The following is a 14,173-nucleotide window of genomic DNA, read 5'->3' on the forward strand; positions in this document are numbered from 1 at the left end:
ATTAACGCGCAGCATTATTCATAAATTGGGCATCGGTATCGTAAGATATGCATCGTTTGGAGCGCCAGGCTTGAGAGCTCAGTGTATCCCACAACCCGAGCTTGATAACAGCTGGGGAAAACCACGGCTGGATCGGCGGGGCATTTTCCCCTTCCGACCCCGGCCTCGCCAACAACACCATCAAGAGCGCAAAGAAACACACAGATGGATCCTCGTAGTCGGAGTTGTGGGAGACTACGATTGCCTTTTTGTTATTTGCTAGGCATGTTGTTCGTCGTAGGAAGCAGTTCTGTTGTTGTTATATACAGCACCTTTTATTCGATAGACAGTCACTATATATTTTGGAGATTGCTACAGGTACCCACACAAATCTCAGAAGTATTTTCAATAACAGATTGGCAAAAGGAGTCAAAATTACAGCTAAACCGAAGCCTCTCATCCTGCCAATGGCCAATGGAGCTGCTGGCAGATACCACAGTACCTCGTATACTTGACGATGGGTGCTACACGGGCTGACTCGGGATCTGTTGGTTCCGACTTGAAGCAAGCGCCGTCAACACCGGTAGAATGGCAGTTAGTCCAGCAAGCTAACGAGGACCAGTGTCGACAGTACTTCGAGATAATTAATGTTATAGAATATTAGACACAGCCTCCGTAGCAATTCTGGAATTCTGCCAGTGTTGCCCGGACGGTGTCATGCAATTGCTGCGGCTCATGCTAAATTTGTTGTTCCGAAAAATCGCGGTTTTCACCGAAAGGGGCTAGCGTCAACAAGGCAGCCAATCAGAACGAAGGTTTAGGCAATTCCAAACCAGCGAGAAACTTGACCGTTCGGACAACCTCGACTTCACCTCTGAAAGCAATCTCCTGTGCGCTCACCCGGCCCCCTCTCCCCCTCCCCTCTCCCCGTCTGCGGTAACCGTTCCTCCCTCTTTATCTTTTGATCGGAGGGTTCTTCATATCTTCAGTATGCTGGCACGTACTGTCCTGCGCAGCGTGCCCTTCCGGGGTCTCGCCCGTCAGTCCTTGAACAAGACCTCCTCGGTACGCATCACCCCGGCCACCCGGCCCCATTGGCCTCCATGGATGAGGACAATCGCTCTTCAGGATGCCCTGAATGTGCTTGCCATGATAAATTACTGACAATACTCCCAGCGTGCGTCTTCCACGGCTGCCGGTGCCGAATCCGCGAACTCCCCCTTCCACCTCACACTCACTGCGTCTGTCGCTACCGCCATCGCCCTCGGGTCCGCATCGTATCTCTATGGACAGGAAGCTTTTGCGAGTACACCTGCTGAGGAGGGGTGAGTCAATTGATTGTGTTATGGGATGGCTATCGATTTTGGCCGTCTCCGCTCCCCCGAACCGTGACAAAAGTTGATCCAATGGCTGACATATCGCGTTTTTAAGGTTGCATGCTACTGAGTACCCTTGGGTACACGGCAAGTGGAATAAGACCTTTGATCACCAGGCGTGAGTATACCCGATATCGCATGAGCTCCCTGTCTTGGTGACGACAATCTTACTCACGATTTGTTCCTAGTCTTCGCCGTGGTTTCCAGGTCTACCGTGAAGTTTGCGCCAGCTGCCACTCCCTCGCCCGTGTTCCTTGGCGCTCATTCGTCGGTGTAACGCACACCGTCGATGAAATGAAGGCCTTTGCCGAAGAGAACGAGTACGATACCGAGCCCAATGACCAGGGCGAGATCGAGAAGCGCCCCGGAAAGCTCTCTGACTACCTCCCCGCTCCTTACCCCAACGAGGAGGCTGCCCGCTTCGCCAACGGTGGTGCTTTGCCCCCGGATCTCAGTTTGATTGTCAAGGGTCGCCACGGTGGCTGCAACTACATTTTCAGTTTGCTGACTGGATACCCCGACGAGCCCCCGGCTGGTGCTAGCGTGCAGGAGGGCATGAACTTCAACCCCTTTTTCCCCGGAACTGGTACGTTTAATATTCTTTTCTGCAGCCTTGCGTTGAGATTTGGCTAACTCTTTCTAGCCATTGCCATGGCCCGTGTTCTTTTCGATGGCGTTGTCGAGTACGAGGATGGAACCCCTGCCACCAGTTCCCAGATGGCCAAGGACGTTGTCGAATTCCTCAACTGGTCTGCTGAGCCTGAGATGGACGACCGCAAGAAGATGGGATTCAAGGCCATCACTCTCCTCACCGGTCTCTTCGCCCTCAGCGTCTGGGTTAAGCGCTACAAGTGGTCTCCCATCAAGACACGGAAGATCGTGTACAGCCCTCCCGTCCCCCGGCGCTAGAAGGTTGCAAGTGGATTGTATAAAGTATGAAAAGTGAAGGATCCAGCGACGAATAGCGAGCCGTTATTAATTCGAACCTTGAACCTTCTCGTCAACCCATGTCGTTTACCAATCTTTCACCCGGCTTTCGATTCGATGGCCTCTCGTGTTTTGTTAGATGTTTTCCAGGACACCTGTATCTGTACCTTAGATATTTATTTTCCGTCTAAAACTTTGTGTGAAGAACAAATGTCACTATTTCCTTTGTTAGATCCTAGTATTATCTGCTCGTAAATCGACGCGCGTTCTAGCTATTAAATCGCATGCCTCAACAGAGCCAAATGGTAGGATGTCATAAGTAGTGGTATGTTTCTACCTTGTCTTCTACCTGTAATAATACCAAGATTTGTCTTTTGATGATTTATATACCCACTAAAAGTGCTCCTGGCACGGGACCAAGATTCACCGCTCAACAGTATTCTCACCATCACCAAATATATGCACAAATGTATTATCATAACTGCTCCACATCCCGGTTGTCACGAAATCTCTAAATCGGCTAACCCATGCAGGGCTGCGGCCATCGGGACGGGCGAATATCCTCGACAGCTTTAGCGTCAAAAGCAGGAGGGGAGCCCACGTAAACACAAAAACAACCAAACCTATCCTTTGTCGCACCGAGGTGATGTGGTATGGTTGAACTTGAGCTAGGTACTCCCGATACGCTGAAGGGAGGTTGTGCTCTGCTGCACCGGTGGTGATGAGCTTGAGATAGCGCGCGGATGGTTGCGCGCGGCGCGATTCCAGTGAGGCGCTGGTGATCGAGTTTATCTGAAATTGCATCGTCTCTTTCATTGCGACTGGAGAAAGTAGGGTATGTGCTTTCACGGGTTGTGTGTCTGGGCACTCGGGGATTGGGTCGGCCGGGTCATAAGTCTTGGGGAACGGGTAGCATGTTATTATGATGTCTTTGTAGCCGCTACCGCCTCCCTCTGTGGCTATGATTTTTGCGTAGTCGGTTAGGGTGACTTCGTAGACGACGCCGATAAGAGGGCCTTTGTAACGGTCCTGATCACGGTCTTGGCCTTGTAGGAGAGTGTGTTTTTCTGATGCGTCTGGGAGGTCGCTGATCTCATCCTCCGATGGGCTGCGCCGGAAGTGTGTCCCTGCGAAGCAAGGTTCTATGTAAGGAACACCCGGGAGGTCAAATGTTAATCGAAGCTCTGGCACGACGACGTTGAGCTGGGAAAGGGGTTTGATGCCACGCATCCCCAGGAAGGTCTCGGAGGCGAGATTAGATCCGTAGGCTAGGTATAGGGCGGTCTTTTGATCGGACAGGGCGCTGTCATCGCCATAATTGTGCGCGGACGAAAGCTTCCCTGGAAGGTATTCGTCCTGATCGAGAGATTGCGCTGAGATCGAAGCTCGTTGTCGAGTGGTTGTGGTCTCAGGAAGACCGCGAATTGCTGAGACATCGTGCCGACTATGTGGGAGGAGATCTTCTTTCAGTTGCTCGAGGGTGAACGATGGGGAGGTTGACAAGGGAGCAGCCTCATCGGCTTCAACCTCCCGCTGACTTTCGCACTGTTCTTTGTGCATTTGGGAGGAGTTACTACGAAAGTAACGACGAGTGAATCAATGACCGAGCCCAAACTCCGCGAGAAAGGCCAAGGCGTCTGATATAGACCTTCATCCTGGACCGGAACGGGGTTGGCAAGGATCCCGCAGTGACAGATCGAAGAGAGTCTTCCGGAACGTCATTGGGTGTCGGCGTCAGGGACAATGCAAGACTCCGACGGGTCTCGGAACAATTGGCTAGCGAGTCGTCGGGGCGGAGGCTGGTTATCCCGGCCAGACCGCTGCTCAAGGTAAACAACATCATTTAGCATATCATGGTCGGTTTTGGCGACTTGAAGTTGCGCGTATGGAGTTTACTCCAGATTTCAATCTCAGCGGCTCGTGCATGGTTCAGCTCCATGTTCCTGGGTCAGAAGTGCCAATCACACGGGGTCGGGCCCCATACACGATGGCGCGATCCCGCCTGCGACAGGAGTCATCTACAATGTAAATCACTGGTCATCCAGCAGCCACCACGCATTGTCGCCATCAGTGATTTCAACCATGACTCTGTTGGATACCAGGAAATATATCTTTGGCTATCAACCGGGTTGGACTCGGGTAACACACCCTACGGTACTGTGTCAGTGATGGCTAATTCAGGCGTATGCTCTGGACATCTCTTACGGACTGGAGTATTTGGACCTTGCGTAAGCATTATGGTATATGCCCGCTTTAAAGCCAAAATGTTTGCAATATAACATAGCATCTTTCAGACCCCGAGGGCAGGGTATGCTGAAGTATTGCTTGTTCGTCAATCGCTATAATTGCCAGCGTGGGCACCTTGCATAGTTAAGGGCTTCCTGAAAGCATTCCTTACCGATGCACCCTTTAACGCTCCATAGCTTGATTGCTGAAGAAAATTTAATCATGACTTCAGTTGGTGTGTCGCCCTGGCATCATGTGATGGCAGCCTTCCTTCTTTTCCGGGGGTTCGTTTGAACCAGAGTGATTGAGCTCTTTTCCACTGTGTCTCCCCACGTTTTCTTGAAATATTTGGTCGCAATGCCAACTCTACGGTCGGAGGCGGCTCATGGTGCCAGTCTATCGGACTGCATTGAAACGTTATCTTCACTTTTAGAACATGCACTCAGGGAAGGCAAGGCAGATGGAGACTCTCTTCCCGGTCCTCATTACTCTTGCTTGCTCCCTGAGCCCCCTCTCTTTGCCTTCTCAGCTCCTTTGCTCAAAGTGCTGCTAGATGACGACTCTTTCATTTCTCCAAGTACTGGCCATCTATTTTCTTTCATCAATCAGCACAAAGATAGGATAGACCTCGCCTTGGAGTCGATTTCACTGAAATGTCTTTCCATATATCTACTTAGGTCGTCTGCAGATGATGGCTATGAACTTGGGCTACGCCTATTGATGGTATGAAGTCCACGCTTAACAATCAGTTACTGTTCTTCTGATTCGGCTTCTTTAGGACGAACCGGTGTATATTACTGACTCCGACTCATTGCGATTCCCTTTAAAATCCCACGAGTTGGGCGATCTTTTGCAACTAGCAGAGTTGAGCTTAGTCCAGAAAACCTACAAAATATTCACAAATGAGACGGCAGATATACGGATCCGGAGGATGGTATGATTTTGGAAAACCAAAATAACAAACACGTAACTGACAGAACGGAGGCCGGAAAGGTTCTGGCGGAGATAGTGTACGATTGTCCGGACCGATACCGCCTGTGGCTTGAAAATCTGAACAGGAATGACCTCAGGTACTTCGATCACTAGAGTGATTTCGAGAAGCATGCTAAACACTATCGCGTAAAGACCAGTTGTCCTTGCACTGGACGACTCTGACTACATACTGGCGTTCTTCGCAAACATTATAATTGGAGTCTTATATGACTTCGGAGCCAACGACAGATTGGACTGGGAACCAAATGGCCCTCTCTCGAAAATGATAAATCACATACAGGCCGAGAAGAACGCACTCAAACAGTTCCATTCCTATGTTTGTGAAGAGAGAGAGAATCGAGTTAACGTATGGGGCAGAACTAGACTGGATAGTACTTTGCCTATATGCTATTTCATAGGGCAAGATGAGGAACGCACGAAGGGGCCCTCGCAGCATCCTGCGCTACTACTCTTTGATGCCGATGGGATAAACTTGATACAACTCAGAAAGGATGTCTCTGGCTTGAAAATCGACTACGTGATGATCCGCCTATCTCGCCCTACCCGAACTAGATGCATTTTCCCTAACGAGCATGGTGGTCAGAAGTGGCATTTATCTCTGCATATCCATGCAGCAGATAATATTGCGGTTAACGACCGAAAGAAGGACCAGCAGATCATAAACCTTAGTATCACGTCCAGGGACGATCTAGCCAAAATACGGAAAAGATTCGAGGCCATTGATATTAGATGTCAAACGAACATCAGAACAAGCCAGAGCAATCGAAGATCATCCTCGATCGTAATACCCCTGGACACAGACGATGAGGTTGGTTCCAAGTCTTCCCAACCTTTTGAGGCTCCATCTCGGATTGTGATGGATTCGACTCCGCACCATGTCCGCTGGAGGGACGAACCGGCGAATCTGATAGACCGACCTGATTACGTCTGTGATAATGCCCCGGTGGACGTTTCCCAGAGCAGTTTAACGGAGCTCACTCACACTCCAACTTTTCGCGGGACCTCTTCGCCAAGGGTGCGAGAAAGTTCTCATTCTCAACAGAATAGTCCTAAATTCCTCGCAAAGGGCCGGCGTATGGAAGAAGGACAGCACATTCCCGATGTCGCCACTAATTTCATGAGTAGCGAAGAACTAGCAGGCTTCTGCGCGGAAAACAGACAGACCAGGGAGAAATCGACACCCCAAAATGGGGGAAATTTCAGCGAAAGCGGACCTGCCAGAAACACTCGGTCAAGGTCCTCCCAAAGTGAGAAGTCACTGCGCACAAATACTGTATTAAAACCAATCCCACCAAGTACTCAAGAATCTCTTATTTTCCCTAGGCGTCGCTCTAGGGGAAAGCTATATACGATGCTAACCAAGGCGATGGTGGATTGGGACGAAGACCTCCGAGAAAGTGACCGTTCTGTTGAACCAGAACCCCTAAAAGACTCCGAGTTGACATCAGTCTCTTCAGCCCTGTCAAGCGGCACTGGATGCACTTTCAATAAGAGCTTAAAACCACGCAGTGCACCCTCTGTCCGAAGAAAACCCGCAAATAAAACCAAGAGGCGGGCCAAAACGGGAAGCAAAAGAAAGAAGAGAGTGGTAAACAGACAGATCAAGCTCTCATCGTCATCCCCTAAAAACGCTCAGGATGATACCCGCCAAAGTGACTCACGTGCAGTTGTTTTGAATGTGAACAACTTGGGGAACAGCAACGGACCTTGTAAGGAACGAGGCGCTGCCAATGACTTCTCTCCAGCTCCCAGAAGCGCTGATGTAACAAGCTATAATTCACCGTCTCAGGAGTCTGACACTCATTGCGGCCAATCTACAATGGAGACTAGCTTCGAGGATTACCAACAGTCTGGTTGGGATAACCAGGGTAGAGGCCAGACAGTTGCGGAAAAGCTAATTGCAGCCTTGAGAGGGGGTAGTACGCCAGAGAAGCAATTTGGTGACACAGAGAATAGACCTGAGGCTATTCATGAACCTGGCAAGTCACAAAACGAGATTGTGCACGGCACCCTGGATACAAAGCACAAGGAACACAGGGAGGATATGCAGGACTTGTCAGGTTCTCAGGCATCAAACATGCGCAGAAACGGGGCTGCCGGTGACGAGATAAACTCCATTGAGATATGCTCCGTTGACTCACCAGATGGAAACCGAAATAGCCCATTGCAAGACGATGAAGGAGGCAAGGGCTGGGTTCTTCGAGAAAGAAAATCCATCTTTGAGACTGAAAGTGAACAGTATATTGAAAGAGCTCGATGGATATCTTCTCTTGCCGCAAGCTCATCAGAAGAGCCACGGTCGAGGGAATCGTCATTCGAGTTTTACTTTACAGGGCCACCGCCGAAGGCCTATTGTGCCCTTCCTGACCACTTAGAGAAGGCTGCATCGCCCAACCTATTCAAGCAAATCTCTTGTGTCACCGAAGAAACATCGAGGACAGTAGCCACTAAAGCCAGTAATGGAGCTGCCTTCTCGGACACTGACGCTCTAAAAGATCTTACCCAAAATGGCCCTGATCATGTTGCGAAGCGTCTAGACTCGAGCTCCAAACCCATTGTAGCCAAGAATGGAAGCCCTAGGCTTATGCAACGAGGGAAGAACGAACACGCTACACCAAAGCAACGGAACCCTCCACTTGTTCAACAACAACCAAGTGCGAAGCGAACGAAAATAACGCACCAGGGGGATGACAGGAACGTCACTTTTTATGAAATGGGGCAGAACCAGTCAAAGAATTATGATTCTCTGACCAGGGACAACTCACCGATTTCGGCTTATACGGATACTGACAATGGCTCCAAGAAAGATACTCCAGGAACCTTTGAGCAAACTATTGAAGGATCAAGCAAGAGCCACAACACGGTGTCTACAACTACAACTGGAATGGAAGTGCAGCCTTTCCTGGGTCAGCCCCGGGCGACTACTGGGGGAAGGACTTCCTCCTTGAAAGATCTCAAATCCGCTTCACTTGGCTTGTCCAAAAATGGCGGACAGCATGGAAGTTCTGAGAACAGAGAATCTTCTCTGAAACCACTAAGTACTGCAGCTGGCAAATTATCATCAGAGAGAAACATTTCGGAGCGAAAGGTGGCGCGCCAGCAGTCAGAAGACACTGCCGGTGAAATTGACTGGCAAACATCACTGCATGAACTCCACAGGGAAACGGAGCTGACGCTAATCAATAACAACGCAGTAAGGAGTGGAAAGGGCGAGTTGTTCCCAGGACTTGCTAACATCGTGTTTAGCACCTATCCCGTCAGATTGAAAGTGAGAGGACCGCCATTAATAAAGTGTTGAACATATATAAACAGCAGTGTCATACTGTCCTTGATCAACTTTTCGACGCGCAAATGGAACGTATAAGACTATGCAAACAACAAATGAACTCCATCAAACAGCAGCACGCCGATGTTTGCCAGGGGCTCATTCGTTGTCTAGTGGAAAATGAAAGGAGTTTGACAGCTGCTGCGGGAAATGAGGGCAACTCGATGCATGGCCAGTAGTTCTCTGTTGTGGGAATTTGTGCGACATGGCGTTGAAGAGCGCAGTGTTTTCTTGTATTTTTACTTGAACCAGCATATCTATCTAAGCGCTCAGGTCCCCCGAGCGATGCAAGGAGGTAAGTCGCCGAGGCCCGCCAGATTGATAGAACGGATCAACGGATGCTACGAATAAAAATCAATTGAATTGCTTGTGACTCACCGGAATCACGTGTAGTCTCTCTCTTCCGCCCGCAATAATTAATTAAGGTTGATTCCAAGCTTCCACCTCTTTTTCAATAAAACATACCATTGTGCGAAGAAAACGGAACAGATTCTTATCTAGAGTCACCAATTGCTGCCTCTAAAAGTGCCTTGCAGCGTATTCCACCTTTCTCCCTGAATCCTTGTCCCCTCTTCCACTCCGCGGCTATCTAGATCTACCCCGCGAAACTATGGCCGTGAGTCAAACCCAACTGCCAGCTCCTGAGGCACACTCTCACACAAAACCATAGTTCTTCCTCCAAAACCCCAATGTAGGGGATACCAATCACCTCGAAGATTCAAGAAGTACGTTTTCGTTATGCTTCGCTGCCATTGACTCCGTCTGACCGAGCTCCCTGTCCATAGTTCTTGGCTACAACCCTCTAACACCACCCAACCTTCTACAACATGAGATCGCCCTGACAGAAACTGCCCGGAAAACGGTTCTTCAAGGCCGAGATGAGGCCAGCGCCGTTGCTCATGGCACTGATACCGACAAGCGCCGCCTCCTCGTTGTCATCGGACCCTGCTCGATCCATGACCCGGAAATCGCCCTGGAATACTGCGACCGATTACTGAAGTTGAAGGAGAAGCACAAGGATGAGTTGCTAATAGTCATGCGCTCCTACCTGGAAAAGCCCCGAACCACCGTCGGCTGGAAGGGTCTCATCAACGACCCGGATATTGACAACAGCTTCAATATCAACAAGGGTCTGCGTGTTTCACGCCAGCTATTTGTCGACCTGACGAATAAGGGCATGCCCATTGCCAGTGAGATGCTGGACACAATCTCGCCCCAGTTCCTCGCGGACTGTCTCTCCGTCGGCGCCGTCGGCGCACGAACAACAGAGTCCCAGGTCCACCGGGAACTGGCCTCGGGTCTGTCGTTCCCCGTTGGCTTCAAGAACGGCACGGATGGCTCGCTAGATGTCGCTGTTGATGCCATTGGGTCTGTTAAACACCCTCATCACTTCCTGTCGGTTACTAAACCCGGTGTTGTTTCTATTGTCGGCACCGTTGGCAACCCGGATTGTTTCGTTATCCTGCGCGGTGGCAAGAAGGGCCCCAACTACGATGCTGCTAGCATCACCGAGGCGAAGGAGAAGCTCATCGCCAAGGGCCTTGCTCCTCGTCTCATGGTCGACTGCAGCCACGGCAACTCGGAGAAGAACCACAAGAACCAGCCCAAGGTCGCCGGTGTCCTTGCGGAGCAAATCGCCGCAGGCGAGACCGCGATCATGGGTGTCATGATTGAGAGTAACATCAACGAGGGTGCGTATATATCCTAACCAGTCTCATAAACCTGAAGTTTTTACTAACATGGTAATTCCCAATAGGTGCCCAAAAGGTCCCACCCGAGGGCAAGTCCGGTCTCAAATACGGCGTCAGTATTACCGATGCCTGCATCAGCTGGGAAGACACCGAGTCAACGCTAGAGACACTCGCGAAGGCCGTTGCCACCCGGAGAGAGAAATTGACCTCCAAATAGAACCACTTCCTGTAAAATTAAAAATATGCTTGTATTTCCGGGTATCTAAAATTGGTTGGGCTAGCGGATTCTAATAATTCAACAAAAATATGAATTTTCCTTGATTACCTCCTGTGCACTATTGTGCCATTTTCGCCCAGGTAGTAATAATGTCGACATAGAAACCCGGAAAACCTAGCAGTACAACTAGAAGCTCAAAAACGCTTTCCCCTCGCTAGCAATATCATATCTACTTACTACTTGCAAAAGTACAAAGCCCGCGGCTGGGATGATAGCAAAGTACGAACGAAAATTGTAGCCGGACCAGGCCTATCGAGGTCGGACCTCGCCGATTCACCCGATATAGCCCAACAAGCTTGAAGGTTTACACTCGAGTAATCCCGGCCTCGGCTAGTCTGAGGCTGGGGGAATTCTCGAAGGATCCATGTTGAACTTGCTGGTCATATGATGGCCGATGGAGGAGTGGGTCGACAAGGGCAGTATACTTAAGTGGCTTGCTATGGACAAGGAATGATTGGATTTGAGGATCGAGGGTGGAATGCGACGAGCAAGGAGTGGGATGTCGTCTTGATCGGCGTATGCTTATTTCTTGATAATAATGGTATATTGTAATAAAAATGACAGAGAGCACTTTATGGTGCAAGGTGGGTAATATGGCGTAACTCATCAGGGTCGAACGAACAAGTATAAACAAACGCCGTGGACTATATAATGAAATGCGCTGCGCTATAGACAAGAGATGTAATAAATACGCAGACAAAAAAAGAATCCTAGTAGACAGCTTCAGCTTCCATCCATCTGCCCTCTAGTTCGGGTATCTTGACATCCACAATTCGTGCAGCGAAGGAAGGACGTCTATCGCCGGCGTTCAAGAAGTCGCTGGCCGTTGATGCATTGCGAGAGCTGATCATTGCTGGACTGCTGTGTTGACGAAGCATGTGTCGTCCAATAAATTCTGCTCGTGACTCGCATTGTTTCCGCTTGCGCGAAACATCGGGTTGGATCAGACAGTTCTCAGAGCGATTGACCAGCTGGGCGGATGCGATATGCCCGTCGGAGCCGATAGTGAATGATTTGCATGGTATTTTGGAAGCATGCTGCGAGGAAGACGTAAACGTATCGACGTCAATAATGTTGGTTTCACCCGAGGCACCAAATGCCCAGATGCGAGCACCTCCATGAGAAGACTGAAGAGACAATTCAACCACATTCTGCACCCGGCCAATTTCCTTTCCGTAGATTTTGAACGGCCACATCATGGCCGTTGGTCTGTAGCTGACACTGAGAAGGAAATCCCAGTCTCCGTTTTGGTTCTGAGCTAGGCTGCCTCGGCGTTTATGACCCCGTTGCTGGTTGACAAAGAAGTCCCGCGCAAGGTCACTGTCGGCCATGACACCGTCACCTTGTCTCTCACGTTCCTTCTTCAACACATTAAACACATCCAGCGGCACGGAATAAAGCACAAGTCGGTCTCCGTATGCCGCCACCACACGGAGTCCCCAATTCAGATCTGAACCAGATGTGAAGGCCGTAGGAAGTGGTGTATCCTTATGCCCGTCAGGACCGTCATTTCCAAATGGAGGAACGCAAACAAGTGCTCTTGTGAGACTCGTCGGCCCATCGATTGGGGCATCCGATCCGACACAGAGAAATCCGCTGCGAGGCTCAACGAACAGAACATGAACACCGTCGTTAACTGGAACTGCTCGATAATGATGGCATTGCGTTGTTCTCACTAAGCCTACTCGGTCTTTCTGATCCGGGGCCCATCGACTGAACGTTTGAACGTCGTTCTTCATAGCATGGAATGGACAAGAAGGACGTGATTCGCCCAGTGGCAGATTTTCGCAACCACAGCCTTCCATCCCTGGGCCAGCTAGTGATGAAATAAGTCGAAATTCCAGAGGGGTGTCCAGCTGGTTTGGCATGAAATGCAGGATTTCTGACGGTTGTGACATGGCTAAATACTTTCGACAATATTTATTGGTCTGTTGGTCAACCCAGCGTAATTCGATCCCAGAGTCAGAGCCGAATGCGACACAGCGATAGCCAGGACAAATCGAAAGACTGTGGGGAGGATCTTCAGCAGAGCAAATATCGTAATAGAAGTGTCGAGATGCCATTTTCATCGAATACAAGTTCCTGAAATGGCCGCTTCTCGCAGTAGTGCTACCAAAAGCATCGTAGACAATTCCCTCTGCATGATCGTCATCTTGCCAATCGACTGAGACAAGATCGCATATCATGCCCAGTCGGTTATACATTAGAGCTGCAACAGTGAATATCGAAGTACTAGTGTCAATAGCAGCCGACAGGACCTCGGCCGGACAAGTTATAGAGGCAACAGTAGCAATATCTGTGTTCCTCAGATCTTCCGTTGACATCGGTGTGGAATTTGCCGTGCGTCTGGTGAGCAATTTATATATGCGGATTATGCAGCCCGAAATCACAAGTAGATAGTTCCCGCAGCCGCTGACATGAAAGCTGGACGCTACCGGTACGTCGTTCGAGAAGGAAGAGGTATAAGGCGAGTCACGGGATGTTGGTGAACGGTCTGCTTGAGAAAGCTGCGAGAAGTCCACAATACTAGTTGTCAAGAAGCCGCTTCTCTCGACGTTCATTTTGCGGCCTGACAAAATACACTCGGTTGCGAACCGTTTGCTCATTCTCCATGCCGGACTTTCTCCACTATTGGCAAAACAACTAGGGCGTCGAGTACGATCGTCCCTGAGCCAGCTATCCCACCAGCCTGCTCGCTTAAGCATACTTTCTAGTAGGCGTTCACTCAAACTGGCGCGCATCCATTGCGAACAGGTTCGCCGAGCGTTATCGAAATCTCGAGGGCTTAATAGATAAAAGACCTGCGCAAGGATTTCTGATGGAATAGTGTTCGGCGTGGGAAGCGAGAGTGGCGACACCTCGTCAATAGCGCGAGCCCAGGATTTGCATGTTAAACGTAAGGAACGACGAGCATCCTCTGGGACAAATTCCAATAGCCTCCTAGTAACTGTAGGTGGTATTCCGGAAGCCACCTCCTGACTGGTGCCCAAACTGGGAGTTGAAAAGCCCAAAAATGCAGGCATTTCCGTCGATTTCAAAATCAGGACGCACTGAGGCTATGAGGTAATTTAGAACAATTTGCTTGATGATGCCGAATTGTCCGAGCTGCAAGCACTTCAGGGTGTATAGATAGAAGACAGATTTTACAGCCGTTTCTTGTTGACCAATTGGTTCACACTCATACTCAACGGTATTCGGGCTGTACAGTTAGACGAAGTGTTTTTGAGTGACATGAGGATCAAGTCTATTACCGAACGAGAAGGCTGGCCAGGAGCGCGGGTAGTGCCTGACTGATCTTTGCTGAGAGGCACGAGGAGGTATTCAATTTGGTTCAAGAATGGGGGCAAGATGTATCCGTTGCTGGTTCGCTTCGTATAGA

General features: G+C 49.8%; 5 protein-coding genes across 5 annotated transcripts; 3 read left to right on the plus strand and 2 right to left on the minus strand.

Moving 5' to 3' along the window:
* Positions 1-969: 969 nt before the first annotated feature.
* Positions 970-2,264, plus strand: CYT1 (ubiquinol--cytochrome-c reductase catalytic subunit CYT1; the record flags this gene model as incomplete). Its single annotated transcript, XM_041697866.1, has 5 exons — positions 970-1,044; positions 1,156-1,304; positions 1,411-1,473; positions 1,544-1,941; positions 1,999-2,264. 5 exons carry the CDS (start codon positions 970-972, stop codon positions 2,262-2,264), a joined length of 951 nt encoding a protein of 316 aa, XP_041551108.1.
* A 441-nt stretch (positions 2,265-2,705) lies between these two features.
* Positions 2,706-3,842, minus strand: APUU_11743A (uncharacterized protein; the record flags this gene model as incomplete). The annotated part of the gene is made up of 1 exon (XM_041697867.1): positions 2,706-3,842. One exon carries the CDS (start codon positions 3,840-3,842, stop codon positions 2,706-2,708), a length of 1,137 nt encoding a protein of 378 aa, XP_041551109.1.
* Positions 3,843-4,865: 1,023 nt separating this feature from the next.
* APUU_11744S (uncharacterized protein) lies at positions 4,866-8,799 on the plus strand (the record flags this gene model as incomplete). Its single annotated transcript, XM_041697868.1, has 4 exons — positions 4,866-5,231; positions 5,287-5,442; positions 5,493-5,578; positions 5,634-8,799. 4 exons carry the CDS (start codon positions 4,866-4,868, stop codon positions 8,797-8,799), a joined length of 3,774 nt encoding a protein of 1,257 aa, XP_041551110.1.
* A 637-nt stretch (positions 8,800-9,436) lies between these two features.
* Positions 9,437-10,734, plus strand: AMT16 (3-deoxy-7-phosphoheptulonate synthase; the record flags this gene model as incomplete). The annotated part of the gene is made up of 4 exons (XM_041697869.1): positions 9,437-9,442; positions 9,497-9,551; positions 9,612-10,517; positions 10,583-10,734. 4 exons carry the CDS (start codon positions 9,437-9,439, stop codon positions 10,732-10,734), a joined length of 1,119 nt encoding a protein of 372 aa, XP_041551111.1.
* Positions 10,735-11,504: 770 nt separating this feature from the next.
* APUU_11746A (F-box protein) lies at positions 11,505-13,817 on the minus strand (the record flags this gene model as incomplete). Its single annotated transcript, XM_041697870.1, has 1 exon — positions 11,505-13,817. One exon carries the CDS (start codon positions 13,815-13,817, stop codon positions 11,505-11,507), a length of 2,313 nt encoding a protein of 770 aa, XP_041551112.1.
* Between the last annotated feature and the right edge of the window lie 356 nt (positions 13,818-14,173).

Source organism: Aspergillus puulaauensis, chromosome 1, assembly GCF_016861865.1.
Source record: "Aspergillus puulaauensis MK2 DNA, chromosome 1, nearly complete sequence".
NCBI lineage: Eukaryota > Fungi > Ascomycota > Eurotiomycetes > Eurotiales > Aspergillaceae > Aspergillus > Aspergillus puulaauensis.